The 19239-nt window shown below is 44.7% G+C and overlaps 1 protein-coding gene across 1 annotated transcript in view; it reads right to left on the reverse strand.

The window, feature by feature from the left end:
- The window catches only part of LOC306971955 (ras and Rab interactor 2-like), a 77077-nt gene that overhangs the window by 17777 nt on the left and 40061 nt on the right, over positions 1 to 19239 (reverse strand). Inside the window, exons 8-13 of the mRNA XM_079568398.1 lie at positions 17150 to 18206; positions 16524 to 16809; positions 16116 to 16374; positions 15712 to 15861; positions 12821 to 13129; positions 9680 to 9811 (exon numbers count right to left, since the gene is read on the reverse strand). Of these exons, the coding sequence (XP_079424524.1) occupies positions 9680 to 9811; positions 12821 to 13129; positions 15712 to 15861; positions 16116 to 16374; positions 16524 to 16809; positions 17150 to 18206 (2193 nt within the window). The remainder of the gene's footprint in view (positions 1 to 9679; positions 9812 to 12820; positions 13130 to 15711; positions 15862 to 16115; positions 16375 to 16523; positions 16810 to 17149; positions 18207 to 19239) is intronic.

The raw sequence follows: 19239 nt of genomic DNA on the forward strand, positions 1-19239 counted from the left end.
AAACACACACTGGTCAGATAATACTCTCCTACAAACACACTGGTCAGATAATACTCTCCTACAAACACACACTAGTCAGATAATACCCTCCTACAAACACACACTGGTCAGATAATACTCTCCTACAAACACACTGGTCAGATAATACCCTCCTACAAACACACACTGGTCAGATAATACTCTCCTACAAACACACACTGGTCAGGTAATACTCTCCTACAAACACACACTGGTCAGATAATACTCTCCTACAAACACACTGGTCAGATAACACTCTCCTACAAACACACACTGGTCAGGTAATACTCTCCTACAAACACACACTGGTCAGGTAATACTCTCCTACAAACACACTGGTCAGATAATACTCTCCTACAAACACACACTGGTCAGATAATACCCTCCTACAAACACACACTGGTCAGATAATACCCTCCTACAAACACACACTGGTCAGATAATACCCTCCTACAAACACACTGGTCAGATAATACTCTCCTACAAACACACTGGTCAGATAATACTCTCCTACAAACACACACTGGTCAGATAATACCCTCCTACAAACACACTGGTCAGATAATACCCTCCTACAAACACACACTGGTCAGATAATACCCTCCTACAAACACACACTGGTCAGATAATACTCTCCTACAAACACACACTGGTCAGATAATACCCTCCTACAAACACACACTGGTCAGATAATACTCTCCTACAAACACACTGGTCAGATAATACTCTCCTACAAACACACTGGTCAGATAATACCCTCCTACAAACACACACTGGTCAGATAATACCCTCCTACAAACACACACTGGTCAGATAATACTCTCCTACAAACACACACTGGTCAGATAATACTCTCCTACAAACACACTGGTCAGATAATACTCTCCTACAAACACACTGGTCAGATAATACTCTCTTACAAACACACACTGGTCAGATAATGCTCTCCTACAAACACACACTGGTCAGATAATACCCTCCTACAAACACACACTGGTCAGATAATACTCTCCTACAAACACACACTGGTCAGATAATACTCTCCTACAAACACACACTGGTCAGATAATACTCTCCTACAAACACACTGGTCAGATAATATCCTCCTAGAGACACACTGGTCAGGTAATACTCTCCTACAAACACACACTGGTCAGATAATACCCTCCTACAAACACACACTGGTCAGATAATACCCTCCTACAAACACACTGGTCAGATAATACTCTCCTACGAACACACTGGTCAGATAATACCCTCCTACAAACACACACTGGTCAGATAAAACTCTCCTACAAACACACTGGTCAGATAATACCCTCCTAGAGACACACTGGTCAGGTAATACTCTCCTACAAACACACACTGGTCAGATAATACTCTCCTACAAACACACTGGTCAGATAATACCCTCCTAGAGACACACTGGTCAGGTAATACTCTCCTACAAACACACACTGGTCAGATAATACCCTCCTACAAACACACACTGGTCAGATAATACTCTCCTACAAACACACTGGTCAGATAATACTCTCCTACAAACACACACTAGTCAGATAATACCCTCCTACAAACACACACTGGTCAGATAATACTCTCCTACAAACACACTGGTCAGATAATACTCTCCTACAAACACACACTGGTCAGATAATACCCTCCTACAAACACACACTGGTCAGATGATACTCTCCTACAAACACACTGGTCAGATAATACCCTCCTACAAACACACACTGGTCAGATAATACTCTCCTACAAACACACTGGTCAGATAATACTCTCCTACAAACACACACTAGTCAGATAATACCCTCCTACAAACACACACTGGTCAGATAATACTCTCCTACAAACACACTGGTCAGATAATACCCTCCTACAAACACACACTGGTCAGATAATACTCTCCTACAAACACACACTGGTCAGGTAATACTCTCCTACAAACACACACTGGTCAGATAATACTCTCCTACAAACACACTGGTCAGATAACACTCTCCTACAAACACACACTGGTCAGGTAATACTCTCCTACAAACACACACTGGTCAGGTAATACTCTCCTACAAACACACTGGTCAGATAATACTCTCCTACAAACACACACTGGTCAGATAATACCCTCCTACAAACACACACTGGTCAGATAATACCCTCCTACAAACACACACTGGTCAGATAATACCCTCCTACAAACACACTGGTCAGATAATACTCTCCTACAAACACACTGGTCAGATAATACCCTCCTACAAACACACTGGTCAGATAATACCCTCCTACAAACACACACTGGTCAGATAATACCCTCCTACAAACACACACTGGTCAGATAATACTCTCCTACAAACACACACTGGTCAGATAATACCCTCCTACAAACACACACTGGTCAGATAATACTCTCCTACAAACACACTGGTCAGATAATACTCTCCTACAAACACACTGGTCAGATAATACCCTCCTACAAACACACACTGGTCAGATAATACCCTCCTACAAACACACACTGGTCAGATAATACTCTCCTACAAACACACACTGGTCAGATAATACTCTCCTACAAACACACTGGTCAGATAATACTCTCCTACAAACACACTGGTCAGATAATACTCTCTTACAAACACACACTGGTCAGATAATGCTCTCCTACAAACACACACTGGTCAGATAATACCCTCCTACAAACACACACTGGTCAGATAATACTCTCCTACAAACACACACTGGTCAGATAATACTCTCCTACAAACACACACTGGTCAGATAATACTCTCCTACAAACACACTGGTCAGATAATACCCTCCTAGAGACACACTGGTCAGGTAATACTCTCCTACAAACACACTAGTCAGGTAATACTCTCCTACGAACACACTGGTCAGATAATACTCTCCAACAAACACACTGGTCAGATAATACCCTCCTACAGACACACTGGTCAGATAATACTCTCCTACAAACACACACAGGTCAGATAATACTCTCCTACAAACACACACTGGTCAGATAATACTCTCCTACAAACACACACAGGTCAGATAATACTCTCCTACAAACACACTGGTCAGATAATACTCTCCTACAAACACACACTGGTCAGGTAATACCCTCCTAGAGACACACTGGTCAGGTAATACTCTCCTACAAACACACACTGGTCAGATAATACTCTCCTACAAACACACTGGTCAGATAATATCCTCCTAGAGACACACTGGTCAGGTAATACTCTCCTACAAACACACACTGGTCAGATAATACCCTCCTACAAACACACACTGGTCAGATAATACTCTCCTACAAACACACTGGTCAGATAATACTCTCCTACAAACACACACTGGTCAGATAATACCCTCCTACAAACACACAATGGTCAGATAATACTCTCCTACAAACACACTGGTCAGATAATACCCTCCTACAAACACACTGGTCAGATAATACCCTCCTACAAACACACTGGTCAGATAATACCCTCCTACAAACACACACTGGTCAGATAATACTCTCCTACAAACACACACTGGTCAGATAATACTCTCCTACAAACACACACTGGTCAGATAATACTCTCCTACAAACACACTGGTCAGATAATACCCTCCTAGAGACACACTGGTCAGATAATACTCTCCTACAAACACACTAGTCAGGTAATACTCTCCTACGAACACACTGGTCAGATAATACTCTCCAACAAACACACTGGTCAGATAATACCCTCCTACAGACACACTGGTCAGGTAATACTCTCCTACAAACACACTAGTCAGGTAATACTCTCCTACGAACACACTGGTCAGATAATACTCTCCAACAAACACACTGGTCAGATAATACCCTCCTACAGACACACTGGTCAGATAATACTCTCCTACAAACACACACAGGTCAGATAATACTCTCCTACAAACACACACTGGTCAGATAATACCCTCCTACAAACACACTGGTCAGATAATACTCTCCTACAAACAAACACTGGTCAGGTAATACCCTCCTAGAGACACACTGGTCAGGTAATACTCTCCTACAAACACACACTGGTCAGATAATACTCTCCTACAAACACACTGGTCAGATAATATCCTCCTAGAGACACACTGGTCAGGTAATACTCTCCTACAAACACACACTGGTCAGATAATACTCTCCTACAAACACACTGGTCAGATAATACTCTCCTACAAACACACACTGGTCAGATAATACCCTCCTACAAACACACACTGGTCAGATAATACTCTCCTACAAACACACTGGTCAGATAATATCCTCCTAGAGACACACTGGTCAGGTAATACTCTCCTACAAACACACACTGGTCAGATAATACCCTCCTACAAACACACTGGTCAGATAATACTCTCCTACAAACACACACTGGTCAGATAATACTCTCCTACAAACACACACTGGTCAGATAATACTCTCCTACAAACACACTGGTCAGATAATACCCTCCTACAAACACACTGGTCAGATAATACTCTCCTACAAACACACTGGTCAGATAATACTCTCCTACAAACACACACTGGTCAGATAATACCCTCCTACAAACACACACTGGTCAGATAATACTCTCCTACAAACACACTGGTCAGATAATACTCTCCTACAAACACACTGGTCAGATAATACTCTCCTACAAACACACACTGGTCAGATAATACCCTCCTACAAACACACTGGTCAGATAATACTCTCCTACAAACACACTGGTCAGATAATACTCTCCTACAAACACACTGGTCAGATAATACCCTCCTACAAACACACTGGTCAGATAATACTCTCCTACAAACACACTGGTCAGATAATACTCTCCTACAAACACACTGGTCAGATAATACTCTCCTACAAACACACTGGTCAGATAATACTCTCCTACAAACACACTGGTCAGATAATACTCTCCTACAAACACACTGGTCAGATAATACTCTCCTACAAACACACTGGTCAGATAATACCCTCCTACAAACACACTGGTCAGATAATACCCTCCTACAAACACACTGGTCAGATAATACTCTCCTACAAACACACTGGTCAGATAATACTCTCCTACAAACACACACTGGTCAGATAATACTCTCCTACAAACACACACTGGTCAGATAATACTCTCCTACAAACACACTGGTCAGATAATACTCTCCTACAAACACACACTGGTCAGATAATACCCTCCTACAAACACACACTGGTCAGATAATACCCTCCTACAAACACACACGTCAGATAATACTCTCCTACAAACACACTGGTCAGATAATACTCTCCTACAAACACACACTGGTCAGATAATACTCTCCTACAAACACACTGGTCAGATAATATCCTCCTAGAGACACACTGGTCAGGTAATACTCTCCTACAAACACACACTGGTCAGATAATACTCTCCTACAAACACACTGGTCAGATAATATCCTCCTAGAGACACACTGGTCAGGTAATACTCTCCTACAAACACACACTGGTCAGATAATACCCTCCTACAAACACACACTGGTCAGATAATACCCTCCTACAAACACACTGGTCAGATAATACTCTCCTACGAACACACTGGTCAGATAATACCCTCCTACAAACACACACTGGTCAGATAAAACTCTCCTACAAACACACTGGTCAGATAATACCCTCCTAGAGACACACTGGTCAGGTAATACTCTCCTACAAACACACACTGGTCAGATAATACTCTCCTACAAACACACTGGTCAGATAATACCCTCCTAGAGACACACTGGTCAGGTAATACTCTCCTACAAACACACACTGGTCAGATAATACCCTCCTACAAACACACACTGGTCAGATAATACTCTCCTACAAACACACTGGTCAGATAATACTCTCCTACAAACACACACTAGTCAGATAATACCCTCCTACAAACACACACTGGTCAGATAATACTCTCCTACAAACACACTGGTCAGATAATACTCTCCTACAAACACACACTGGTCAGATAATACCCTCCTACAAACACACACTGGTCAGATGATACTCTCCTACAAACACACTGGTCAGATAATACCCTCCTACAAACACACACTGGTCAGATAATACTCTCCTACAAACACACACTGGTCAGATAATACTCTCCTACAAACACACTGGTCAGATAATACTCTCCTACAAACACACACTAGTCAGATAATACCCTCCTACAAACACACACTGGTCAGATAATACTCTCCTACAAACACACTGGTCAGATAATACCCTCCTACAAACACACACTGGTCAGATAATACTCTCCTACAAACACACACTGGTCAGGTAATACTCTCCTACAAACACACACTGGTCAGATAATACTCTCCTACAAACACACTGGTCAGATAATACCCTCCTACAAACACACACTGGTCAGGTAATACTCTCCTACAAACACACACTGGTCAGGTAATACTCTCCTACAAACACACACTGGTCAGATAATACTCTCCTACAAACACACTGGTCAGATAATACTCTCCTACAAACACACTGGTCAGATAATACCCTCCTACAAACACACACTGGTCAGGTAATACTCTCCTACAAACACACACTGGTCAGGTAATACTCTCCTACAAACACACACTGGTCAGATAATACTCTCCTACAAACACACTGGTCAGATAATACCCTCCTACAAACACACACTGGTCAGATAATACTCTCCTACAAACACACACTGGTCAGGTAATACTCTCCTACAAACACACACTGGTCAGGTAATACTCTCCTACAAACACACACTGGTCAGGTAATACTCTCCTACAAACACACTGGTCAGATAATACTCTCCTACAAACACACACTGGTCAGATAATACCCTCCTACAAACACACACTGGTCAGATAATACCCTCCTACAAACACACACTGGTCAGATAATACCCTCCTACAAACACACTGGTCAGATAATACTCTCCTACAAACACACTGGTCAGATAATACCCTCCTACAAACACACTGGTCAGATAATACCCTCCTACAAACACACACTGGTCAGATAATACCCTCCTACAAACACACACTGGTCAGATAATACCCTCCTACAAACACACTGGTCAGATAATACTCTCTCCTACAAACACACTGGTCAGATAATACTCTCCTACAAACACACTGGTCAGATAATACTCTCCTACAAACACACACTGGTCAGGTAATACTCTCCTAAAAACACACACTGGTCAGATAATACTCTCCTACAAACACACTGGTCAGATAATACTCTCCTACAAACACACACTGGTCAGGTAATACTCTCCTAAAAACACACACTGGTCAGGTAATACTCTCCTACAAACACACTGGTCAGATAATACTCTCCTACAAACACACTGGTCAGATAATACCCTCCTACAAACACACACTGGTCAGATAATACTCTCCTACAAACACACACTGGTCAGGTAATACCCTCCTACAAACACACAGGTCAGATAATACCCTCCTACAAACACACACTGGTCAGATAATACTCTCCTACAAACACACACTGGTCAGATAATACCCTCCTACAAACACACTGGTCAGATAATACTCTCTCCTACAAACACACTGGTCAGATAATACTCTCTCCTACAAACACACTGGTCAGATAATACTCTCCTACAAACACACACTGGTCAGATAATACCCTCCTACAAACACACTGGTCAGATAATACTCTCCTACAAACACACAAATACACACTGGTCAGATAATACTCTCCTACAAACACACTGGTCAGATAATACTCTCCTACAAACACACACTGGTCAGATAATACTCTCTCCTACAAACACACACTGGTCAGATAATACTCTCCTACAAACACACAAATACACACTGGTCAGATAATACTCTCCTACAAACACACTGGTCAGATAATACTCTCCTACAAACACACACTGGTCAGATAATACTCTCCTACAAACACACTGGTCAGATAATACTCTCCTACAAACACACAAATACACACTGGTCAGATAATACTCTCCTACAAACACACTGGTCAGATAATACTCTCCTACAAACACACACTGGTCAGATAATACCCTCCTACAAACACACACTGGTCAGATAATACTCTCCTACAAACACACACTGGTCAGATAATACCCTCCTACAAACACACACTGGTCAGATAATACCCTCCTACAAACACACACTGGTCAGATAATACTCTCCTACAAACACACACTGGTCAGATAATACCCTCCTACAAACACACTGGTCAGATAATACTCTCCTACAAACACACAAACACACACTGGTCAGATAATACTCTCTCCTACAAACACACACTGGTCAGATAATACTCTCTCCTACAAACACACACTGGTCAGATAATACTCTCCTACAAACACACTGGTCAGATAATACTCTGCTACAAACACACACTGGTCAGATAATACTCTCCTACAAACACACACTGGTCAGATAATACTCTCCTACAAACACACACTGGTCAGATAATACCCTCCTACAAACACACTGGTCAGATAATACCCTCCTACAAACACACTGGTCAGATAATACTCTCCTACAAACACACAAACACACACTGGTCAGATAATACTCTCTCCTACAAACACACACTGGTCAGATAATACTCTCTCCTACAAACACACTGGTCAGATAATACCCTCCTACAAACACACTGGTCAGATAATGCTCTCCTACAAACACACTGGTCAGATAATACTCTCCTACAAACACACACTGGTCAGATAATACTCTCCTACAAACACACACTGGTCAGATAATACTCTCCTACAAACACACACTGGTCAGATAATACTCTCCTACAAACACACACTGGTCAGATAATACTCTCCTACAAACACACACTGGTCAGGTAATACCCTCCTACAAACACACAGTGTTTAATTGTATTTGTATAGCAGTAGCACAGCATTATGTGACTCGTAAGTAACTGTTGTAAAGCAGAGAGAAGGTTAACTGTGTAAAGAGAACGTTTACATTAAATAAACATTGTTTGCTTCTGACCGTTCCTTAGCAAAAGGGAACAAGGCTGGTGTTAATGTTTCTTTAATTGTCGCTCGAGTTTATAATTTGCTGCTTTGTGCAACAGTAACTTTTCACCCACTAGAGGGTGCTATTGCACTTTGATATAGGCCACGTTTAACTGCAATGTAAAGTACAAGCCAATTTGTATGTACTTCATAGTACAGACAGAAAGGTTAAAAACATTCATAAATATGCACAATAATTACATAATAGCACTCAAAGTTATGGTTAAAAACGTTAATAATTTAAGGTAATTCAATCACGGATAATAAAAATGGTAAAGGTATAAGGTAAAACATACTGTATATTTGTGTTTGTAGCTATTACAATAATAATCTTCAAACCCTGTGAGCTCATGTGTTTCTCTAACTTAAAAGTATTGTTCATAAAAACACCAAGACTCTTCACAACAGGACAATATAATCGTAGGAGAATTCACGGATCGACACAGACGTGTGGATACTTCTGATAGAAGGAAATCCTCTGAGAGAAACGAACAGAGTCTCAGGGCGACCGTTGAAGGAGCTCTTTGGCCTGAACTTACCCACAGCACATATACTATGAGTCTGATTGGATAAAAGGACAGGCTCAGGGGCAGAGTTCTTACCTTCTCCGTTGAGCAGCGTGGGGTCCAGCAGCTCCATCATGTAGAGGACCTCGTGGTCCAGCTGCGGCACGTCACACTGCGCCAACACGTAGGTCAGCATGGGCAGGAAGTCGTCAGCGCCAAACAGACGTCCTGGACACAAACACTTTGTTATTTATTATTGCATTTATTCACAAAACAGTTTATTTACAAAATATTTAAAACCAAAACTGCATTTTTGGCAGGTTTTGGTTCCCGCCTCCTGGGAGGAGCCTAGGTCTGATTTAGACTTAGCTCATGTTTAGGTAAAAGTGTCTTTTCTGACCTAAAGAGCCAAGAAGAAGCTTCTGTGACTAGAAGCCAAATGTCCTGAACTCCTCCATTACGGTGTTAAGTTTCACCAAAGTTGTCCTCCATGACTGTGTCAGTTCTGAGTTGTCCTCCATGACTGTGTTAGTTCTGACTTGTCCTCCATGACTGTGTTAGTTCTGAGTTGTTCTTGGTGATGATAAGTCTCACCTGAGTTGTCCTCCATGACTGTGTTAGTTCTGAGTTGTCCTCCATGACTGTGTTAGTTCTGACTTGTCCTCCGTGACTGTGTTAGTTCTGACTTGTCCTCCATGACTGTGTTAGTTCTGAGTTGTCCTCCGTGACTGTGTTAGTTCTGACTTGTCCTCCATGACTGTGTTAGTTCTGAGTTGTCCTCCATGACTGTGTTAGTTCTGAGTTGTTCTTGGTGATGATAAGTCTCACCTGAGTTGTCCTCCATGACTGTGTTAGTTCTGAGTTGTCCTCCATGACTGTGTTAGTTCTGACTTGTCCTCCGTGACTGTGTTAGTTCTGACTTGTCCTCCATGACTGTGTTAGTTCTGAGTTGTCCTCCGTGACTGTGTTAGTTCTGACTTGTCCTCCATGACTGTGTTAGTTCTGAGTTGTCCTCCATGACTGTGTTAGTTCTGAGTTGTCCTCCATGACTGTGTTAGTTCTGACTTGTCCTCCATGCCTGTTAGTTCTGAGTTGTTCTTGGTGATGTTAAGTCTCACCTGAGTTGTCCTCCGTGACTGTGTTAGTTCTGACTTGTCCTCCATGACTGTGTTAGTTCTGAGTTGTCCTCCATGACTGTGTTAGTTCTGACTTGTCCTCCATGACTGTGTTAGTTCTGAGTTGTCCTCCATGACTGTGTTAGTTCTGACTTGTCCTCCATGACTGTGTTAGTTCTGACTTGTCCTCCATGACTGTGTTAGTTCTGAGTTGTCCTCCATGACTGTGTTAGTTCTGAGTTGTCCTCCATGACTGTGTTAGTTCTGACTTGTCCTCCATGCCTGTTAGTTCTGAGTTGTTCTTGGTGATGTTAAGTCTCACCTGAGTTGTCCTCCATGACTGTGTTAGTTCTGACTTGTCCTCCATGCCTGTTAGTTCTGAGTTGTTCTTGGTGATGTTAAGTCTCACCTGAGTTGTCCTCCGTGACTGTGTTAGTTCTGACTTGTCCTCCGTGACTGTGTTAGTTGTGAGTTGTCCTCCATGACTGTGTTAGTTCTGAGTTGTCCTCCATGACTGTGTTAGTTCTGACTTGTCCTCCATGCCTGTGTTAGCTCTGAGTTGTCCTCCGTGACTGTGTTAGTTGTGAGTTGTCCTCCATGACTGTGTTAGTTCTGACTTGTCCTCCATGACTGTGTTAGTTCTGAGTTGTCCTCCGTGACTGTGTTAGCTCTGAGTTGTCCTCCGTGACTGTGTTAGTTGTGAGTTGTCCTCCATGACTGTGTTAGTTCTGACTTGTCCTCCATGCCTGTTAGTTCTGAGTTGTCCTCCGTGACTGTGTTAGTTCTGACTTGTCCTCCGTGACTGTGTTAGTTGTGACTTGTCCTCCGTGACTGTGTTAGTTGTGAGTTGTCCTCCATGACTGTGTTAGTTCTGACTTGTCCTCCGTGACTGTGTTAGTTGTGACTTGTCCTCCATGACTGTGTTAGTTGTGAGTTGTCCTCCGTGACTGTGTTAGTTCTGACTTGTCCTCCGTGACTGTGTTAGTTCTGACTTGTCCTCCATGACTGTGTTAGTTCTGACTTGTCCTCCATGACTGTGTTAGTTCTGACTTGTCCTCCGTGACTGTGTTAGTTGTGACTTGTCCTCCGTGACTGTGTTAGTTGTGACTTGTCCTCCGTGACTGTGTTAGTTCTGAGTTGTCCTCCATGACTGTGTTAGTTCTGACTTGTCCTCCATGACTGTGTTAGTTCTGACTTGTCCTCCGTGACTGTGTTAGTTGTGACTTGTCCTCCATGACTGTGTTAGTTCTGACTTGTCCTCCGTGACTGTGTTAGTTCTGAGTTGTCCTCCGTGACTGTGTTAGTTCTGAGTTGTCCTCCATGACTGTGTTAGTTCTGAGTTGTCCTCCATGACTGTGTTAGTTCTGACTTGTCCTCCATGACTGTGTTAGTTCTGACTTGTCCTCCGTGACTGTGTTAGTTGTGACTTGTCCTCCATGCCTGTTAGTTCTGAGTTGTTCTTGGTGATGTTAAGTCTCACCTGAGTTGTCCTCCGTGACTGTGTTAGTTCTGACTTGTCCTCCATGACTGTGTTAGTTCTGAGTTGTCCTCCATGACTGTGTTAGTTCTGACTTGTCCTCCATGACTGTGTTAGTTCTGACTTGTCCTCCGTGACTGTGTTAGTTGTGACTTGTCCTCCGTGACTGTGTTAGTTGTGACTTGTCCTCCGTGACTGTGTTAGTTCTGAGTTGTCCTCCATGACTGTGTTAGTTCTGACTTGTCCTCCGTGACTGTGTTAGTTGTGACTTGTCCTCCGTGACTGTGTTAGTTGTGACTTGTCCTCCGTGACTGTGTTAGTTCTGACTTGTCCTCCGTGACTGTGTTAGTTCTGAGTTGTCCTCCATGACTGTGTTAGTTCTGACTTGTCCTCCATGACTGTGTTAGTTCTGACTTGTCCTCCGTGACTGTGTTAGTTGTGACTTGTCCTCCATGACTGTGTTAGTTCTGACTTGTCCTCCATGACTGTGTTAGTTGTGACTTGTCCTCCGTGACTGTGTTAGTTCTGAGTTGTTCTTGGTGATGTTAAGTCTCACCTGAGTTGTCCTCCATGACTGTGTTAGCTCTGACTTGTCCTCCATGACTGTGTTAGTTCTGAGTTGTTCTTGGTGATGATAAGTCTCACCTGAGTTGTCCTCCATGACGGCGTAGATGAGCTTGCAGACCTGCAGAAGCCTCTGGACCTTCTTCTCTGGAGAGTACAGTTTGCAGATGGAGACGAGTTTGGTTCTGATCTTCTCCAGGGACACGTGGTCGGGCGGCGTGGCGTCGGACACGCCCATCTCCGCCGGCGTCTTGGTTTTAGCAACGTTCAGGTTCTCCCTGAGCTCCGCCCACGCCCCGCTGCGGACCGAGGCTTCGTGCAGCGCGAGGGTCAGGACGGGCTTCAGAGGCTTCAGTACCAGTTTATGCATCGCCTTCTCCAACACACGTTCTGTAACATAAAACATAAACAAAATATGAACTTTAGTAAACCATAACAAAGAGGCTTCAGCACCAGTTTATGCATCGCCTTCTCCAACACACACTCAGTAACATAAACATATACAATAGAAACTATAAAAACCATAACAAAGAGGCTTCAGCACCAGTTTATCGCCTTCTCCAACACACACTCAGTAACATAAACATATACAATAGAAACTATAAAAAACCATAACAAAGAGGCTTCAGCACCAGTTTATCGCCTTCTCCAACACACACTGAGTAACATAAACATATATAATAGAAACTATAAAAACCATAACAAAGAGGCTTCAGCACCAGTTTATCGCCTTCTCCAACACACACTGAGTAACATAAACATATACAATAGAAACTATAAAAACCATAACAAAGAGGCTTCAGCACCAGTTTATCGCCTTCTCCAACACACACTCAGTAACATAAACATATACAATAGAAACTATAATAAACCATAACAAAGAGGCTTCAGCAGAGCTTGTGCATCTGCTTCTCGAGCAGTCTCTCTGTAACACAGTTAAACATCCATCCATTGTCCTCCTTATCCAGGGCCGGGTCGTGGGGGCAGCAGTCTCAGCAGAGATGCCCAGACGTCCTTATCACGCACACCTCCTCCAGCTGTTCTGGGGGGACCCTGACCTCCTCCAGCTGTTCTGGGGGGACCCTGACCTCCTCCAGCTGTTCTGGGGGGACCATGACCTCCTCCAGCTGTTCTGGGGGGACCCTGACCTCCTCTGGCTGTTCTGGGGGGACCATGACCTCCTCCAGCTGTTCTGACCCCGAGGCGACACCAGGCCACAGAGACATAGTCCCACCAGCGTGTCCTGGGTCTTCAGCGACTCTACTCCGAGCTCCTCCCGGGTAACTGAGCTCCTCACATGACCATAGGTGAGGGGGGAACGTAGATCGAGACTCGGCTCCTCTTCACCACGACAGACCGATACGGCGACCGCATCACCCTAAACACACTTTTACATGTTGTTTTCCTCAGACTTCAGGGCCTCACGTGTGGTTTGTGCTCGTGCTCCAAACCTGCTGACGTTTGGACGAGTCAGCGTTTCACCCCCTGAACTCAAACTTTCCCTGGACAGACAGTGTTTCAGGAGGAAGTGGTTTATGAGTCAGTATCACTGTGTCATTGAAAAGAACAAACAAACGCTTGGTCTTTGTGACACAGGAAAGACAAACCGGCCGGTCCGGTCGAGCTGCAGAGTCTGGGAAACACGTCTAAAAACACGTCTGAACTAAAACACGTCTGAACTGAAACACGTCTGAACTAGAACACGTCTGACCTAAAACACGTCTGACCTAAAACACGTCTGACCTAAAACACGTCTGACCTAAAACACGTCTGAACTAAAACACGTCTAAACTAAAACACGTCTGACCTAAAACACGTCTGAACTAAAACACGTCTAAACTAAAACACGTCTGAACTAGAACACGTCTGAACTAAAACACGTCTGACCTAAAACACGTCTGACCTAAAACACGTCTGAACTAGAACACGTCTGAACTAAAACACGTCTGAACTAAAACACGTCTGACCTAAAACACGTCTGACCTAAAACACGTCTGAACTAACACACGTCTGAACTAAAACACGTCTGAACTAAAACACGTCTGACCTAAAACACGTCTGAACTAAAACATGTCTGAACTAAAACACGTCTGAACTAAAACACGTCTGAACTAAAACACGTCTGAACTAGAACACGTCTGACCTAAAACACGTCTGACCTAAAACACGTCTGACCTAAAACACGTCTGAACTAAAACACGTCTGACCTAAAACACGTCTGAACTAAAACACGTCTAAACTAAAACACGTCTGAACTAAAACACGTCTGAACTGAAACACGTGTGAACTAAAACACGTCTAAAAACACGTCTGACCTAAAACACGTCTGAACTAAAACACGTCTGACCTAAAACACGTCTGACCTAAAACACGTCTGACCTAAAACACGTCTGAACTAAAACACGTCTGACCTAAAACACGTCTGAACTAAAACACGTCTGACCTAAAACACGTCTGAACTAAAACACGTCTGACCTAAAACACGTATGACCTAAAACACGTCTAAAAACACGTCTGAACTAAAACACGTCTGACCTAAAACACGTCTGAACTAAAACACGTCTGAACTAAAACACGTCTGAACTGAAACACGTGTGAACTAAAACACGTCTGACCTAAAACACGTCTGAACTAAAACACGTCTGAACTAAAACACGTCTGAACTAAAACACGTCTGAACTGAAACACGTGTGAACTAAAACACGTCTGACCTAAAACACGTCTGAACTAAAACACGTCTGAACTAAAACACGTCTGACCTAAAACACGTCTGACCTAAAACACGTCTGAACTAAAACACGTCTGAACTAAAACACGTCTGAACTAAAACACGTCTGACCTAAAACACGTCTGACCTAAAACACGTCTGAACTAAAACACGTCTGACCTAAAACACGTCTGAACTAAAACACGTCTGACCTAAAACACGTCTGAACTAAAACACGTCTGAACTAGAACACGTAGAGACTCACCCGTCTGCTCGTCCGGGATGAGGCTCTCGAGCGGCGGCTGCAGCTCCGAGCTCTGCTGGAGGTAACTCTTCATCTGCGTCAGGAACTGCCTCACGGTCTGCAGCAGCTCAGTGCCGGAGTCCAACCCGAGACCGACACCCACGCTTCGCTCTGGACCAAGAAACAAACATTATTCTCAGAGTGACTCAGACCGTCTCACACTCGCCACATTTTATTCTCACAATAGTCAAACCGAAAATGTGGAATCGAGACGTCCCTGATCAACATAAACTGGACAAAACGGGAAACGTTTGAGCTAAATATGTTCAGAATCCACTCAGAAAAGTGAAGGTGTTTTTGCTTGTTTTTTACCTTTATTTATCCAGAATAAAGATGCTTTTGAGTGGTGTTTGTGGCAGACGCACCTGTCTCCGCCCCTGGCTCCGCCCCCCGGTCCGTCACGTAGCTGATGAAGTCTTGCACTAATCCTCCGAAGTAGGAGTTCTTGTCGCGCGACAGCTCCAGCAGCCGCCTCACGGCCCGTTTCTCCGGCGTCAGCAGCGACTGGAACACGCCGCTCATTTTACGCAGCTTCCCCTTGAGCGCTTTGTGGATGACCACGGCTCCGGCGCTGGACCGCCGCCGCGCCGAGTGTCCGGGAGGAGTCAGCGTCACGTCCTGGTCCTGGAAACATCACAGACACTTATTAGCCCTGCGGGAACAAAAGCCACGTTTTCAAAATACCAATTTGATCAGTAGACAATAAAAAAATACAAAAGTACGAGCTGGTAAATCAGGCGTAATGTGCTCAGACTTTGTAAGGCCCCGCCCACCTGCTCCTGGTCGCTCAGACTGACCCCGTCGTCATCTTCATCATCCTCGTCCTCCTCCTCCTCCAGGCTGAAAGCCGGCGGCGGCAGAGACAGCGGCAGGTGTGCGTCCATCTCGTCCAGAGTGGGCGTGGCCGGGTCGTGCAGAGGCGGGAAGAAGAAGCCCGACGGTTGGGAAAAGTCAAGCGAGTCGGACGAGTCGGTGGAAAGACTCATGTCGCTCAGACGCTGCTCTCCCTCCGCCGTCTCGCGCGCTCTGCCGCCATCTTGGAATTCTCCGTCTTCTTCACTGCCGGAACATGAACGTCTTTTTTATACTTTTCTAACTCTTTACAGAGGATTTATAAACCTGTCACTGTGACGCTAATGCTACAGAAACTAGCATCACAAGTGTTTTCACCAGAGCCTCTTTCCTACTGTTAATATTTGGAAGTTTGGAAAGTTTTACTAAACCTCATTCTCCGAATGAGGTTTTAATTCCACTCTTTAACAACATCTCCACCAGACTCCACACTTCACAGGCAGGAACTAATTTGTCACAAAATGAAGTCTCCTACAGACACTTCCTGGCCCTGCTCCGGGCGCCGCTCACAGACCTGCAGACTTTAAACGGAGGAAAAGCGTCTTACTTGTTTCTGACGCTCCTCTGCAGCCGCGCTCGCCTCAGCGCTCGCTCGATCACATGCTCCTCCATCTGCTCGTCCTCCTGGCTGCACGAGGACAGAGGGACGGAGGCCGCTTTGGGGACGGCGAGTGGCGAGCTGATGCTGAAGATCTTCTTGGGCGGTGACGCTTTAGGGATGGCGATGGGCGAGCTGATGCTGAAGATCTTCTTGGGCGGTGACGCTTTAGGGATGGCGATGGGCGAGCTGATGCTGAAGATCTTCTTGGGCGGTGACGCTTTAGGGATGGCGATGGGCGAGCTGATGCTGAAGATCTTGGTCGGAGGTGAAGTGGACGGGCTGATGCTCAGAGATGACCCCAGTCTGGACAGAAAAGTCCCGCCTTTTCCATCTCCCTCGTCGGACTTTGATGCCACGATCCAGGGCACTTTCACCGGCATGCTTCTGGTCCTCACGAGCGGGCGGTTTGGGAAGCGCGGGGGTGGAGGTCGTGGAGGAGGAGGCGAGCGCTGAGAATCAGCTTTTCTTGGATTTACAAGGCTTTCCTCATGTTTCGCCTCAGCATCTTCACTCTGCGATTCAGCGGCGAGAGACTCGGGTTTGGAGCCGTCTCGTCTGACTTCAGCCACACTGTTCACACCGCAGTATTCTCGCCTTGCTCCAGCCACACTGCTCACACCACAGTCTTCTCGCCTTACTTCAACCACACCACAGTCTTCTCGCCTTACTTCAGCCACACTGTTCACACCACAGTCTTCTCGCCTTACTTCAACCACACCACAGTCTTCTCGCCTTACTTCAGCCACACCACAGTCTTCTCGTCTTGCGTTGGCGTCTTCTTGCCTTGCGTTGGCGTCTTCTCGCCTTGCGTTGGCGTCTTCTCGCCTTGCGTCCTCGTGGTGGATCTTGGCGAACAGCGGGTTGACGAAGCACAGCGCTCCGTTGGCCTGGCAGCGCTCGAGCTGCGATGGCGGCCGTGTTCTGAGGTGCGGCTTATGTTGCGACGCAGATTTCACAGATTTCGTCGAGGAGCTTTTGTTTCCTGCTGGAGCGTCCCAAAAACCTGAAACACAAACCGGTCAGGCTTTGTTAAACGGAAACATCAGATGGATCTGGAAAAAGAACCGGAAGCTTTCGCCAACCGCCGTCGAAGAAACATCAAATTGATGAAGTTTTACTGTAAAGATGTGGAAGTTCAATGAAAGAAGACGACAATATTCTGTCCTTTACTAGTTTTTTTTTTTTTACTTTACTTTTACTCCGTGACATTTAACACTTTTAACACTTTCTGCTCCACTATGTTTCTATAAAGGCTTCAAAGTCCATTTCCCAAGCGCCGAATACAAGATAATACTAATACAAGAAGAGCTTCATTTATACAGCGTGTTTCACATACTCCGTCACAAAGCGCTTTACATGAGATTATTTTACATTCAGTCTAGACTCAGTGGAGGTAAACTTTCAGTTTCCCCTGGGGGAGACTGATTTCCCCTGGGGGAGACTGATTTCCCCTGGGGGAGACTGATTTCCCCGGGGGGAGACTGATTTCCCCTGGGGGAGACTGATTTCCCCGGGGGGAGACTGATTTCCCCTGGGGGAGACTGATTTCCCCGGGGGGAGACTGATTTCCCCTGGGGGAGACTGATTTCCCCTGGGGGAGACTGATCTCCCCTGGGGGAGACTGATTTCCCCGGGGGGAGACTGACAGAAGCAACGATCACTCAGACCATCATACATTCATTCACACACACTCTCATCCTGGCCTATTGTACATGTTTTTAGTGGTAGGGGAAACTGGAGTACCCGGAGGAAACCTCCTCAGACACAGGGAGAACATGCAAACTCCACAGAAGGGCCCTGGTCAGTAAATAAAGCCATACAAACAGCACCACCTGGTGGATAAAACAGCAAAGTAAGAAGAGTCGGTAAAACTCGCAAAGTGAAGTTTCTCAACATCATCAGTAAATCCTAAAAAACAGTTTTTTTTTGTTTTTTTTTAGAAACAACTGAAACAAAAGAAAAACAAACAATTCATTCATTTCCAAACTTTAAAGACTTTAAACCTTTTTTAAATTTTGGTGAAATCATTTCCTGGA

The sequence above is a fragment of the Gobius niger genome, assembly GCF_951799975.1.
Source record: "Gobius niger genome assembly, chromosome: 12".
Classification (NCBI taxonomy): domain Eukaryota; kingdom Metazoa; phylum Chordata; class Actinopteri; order Gobiiformes; family Gobiidae; genus Gobius; species Gobius niger.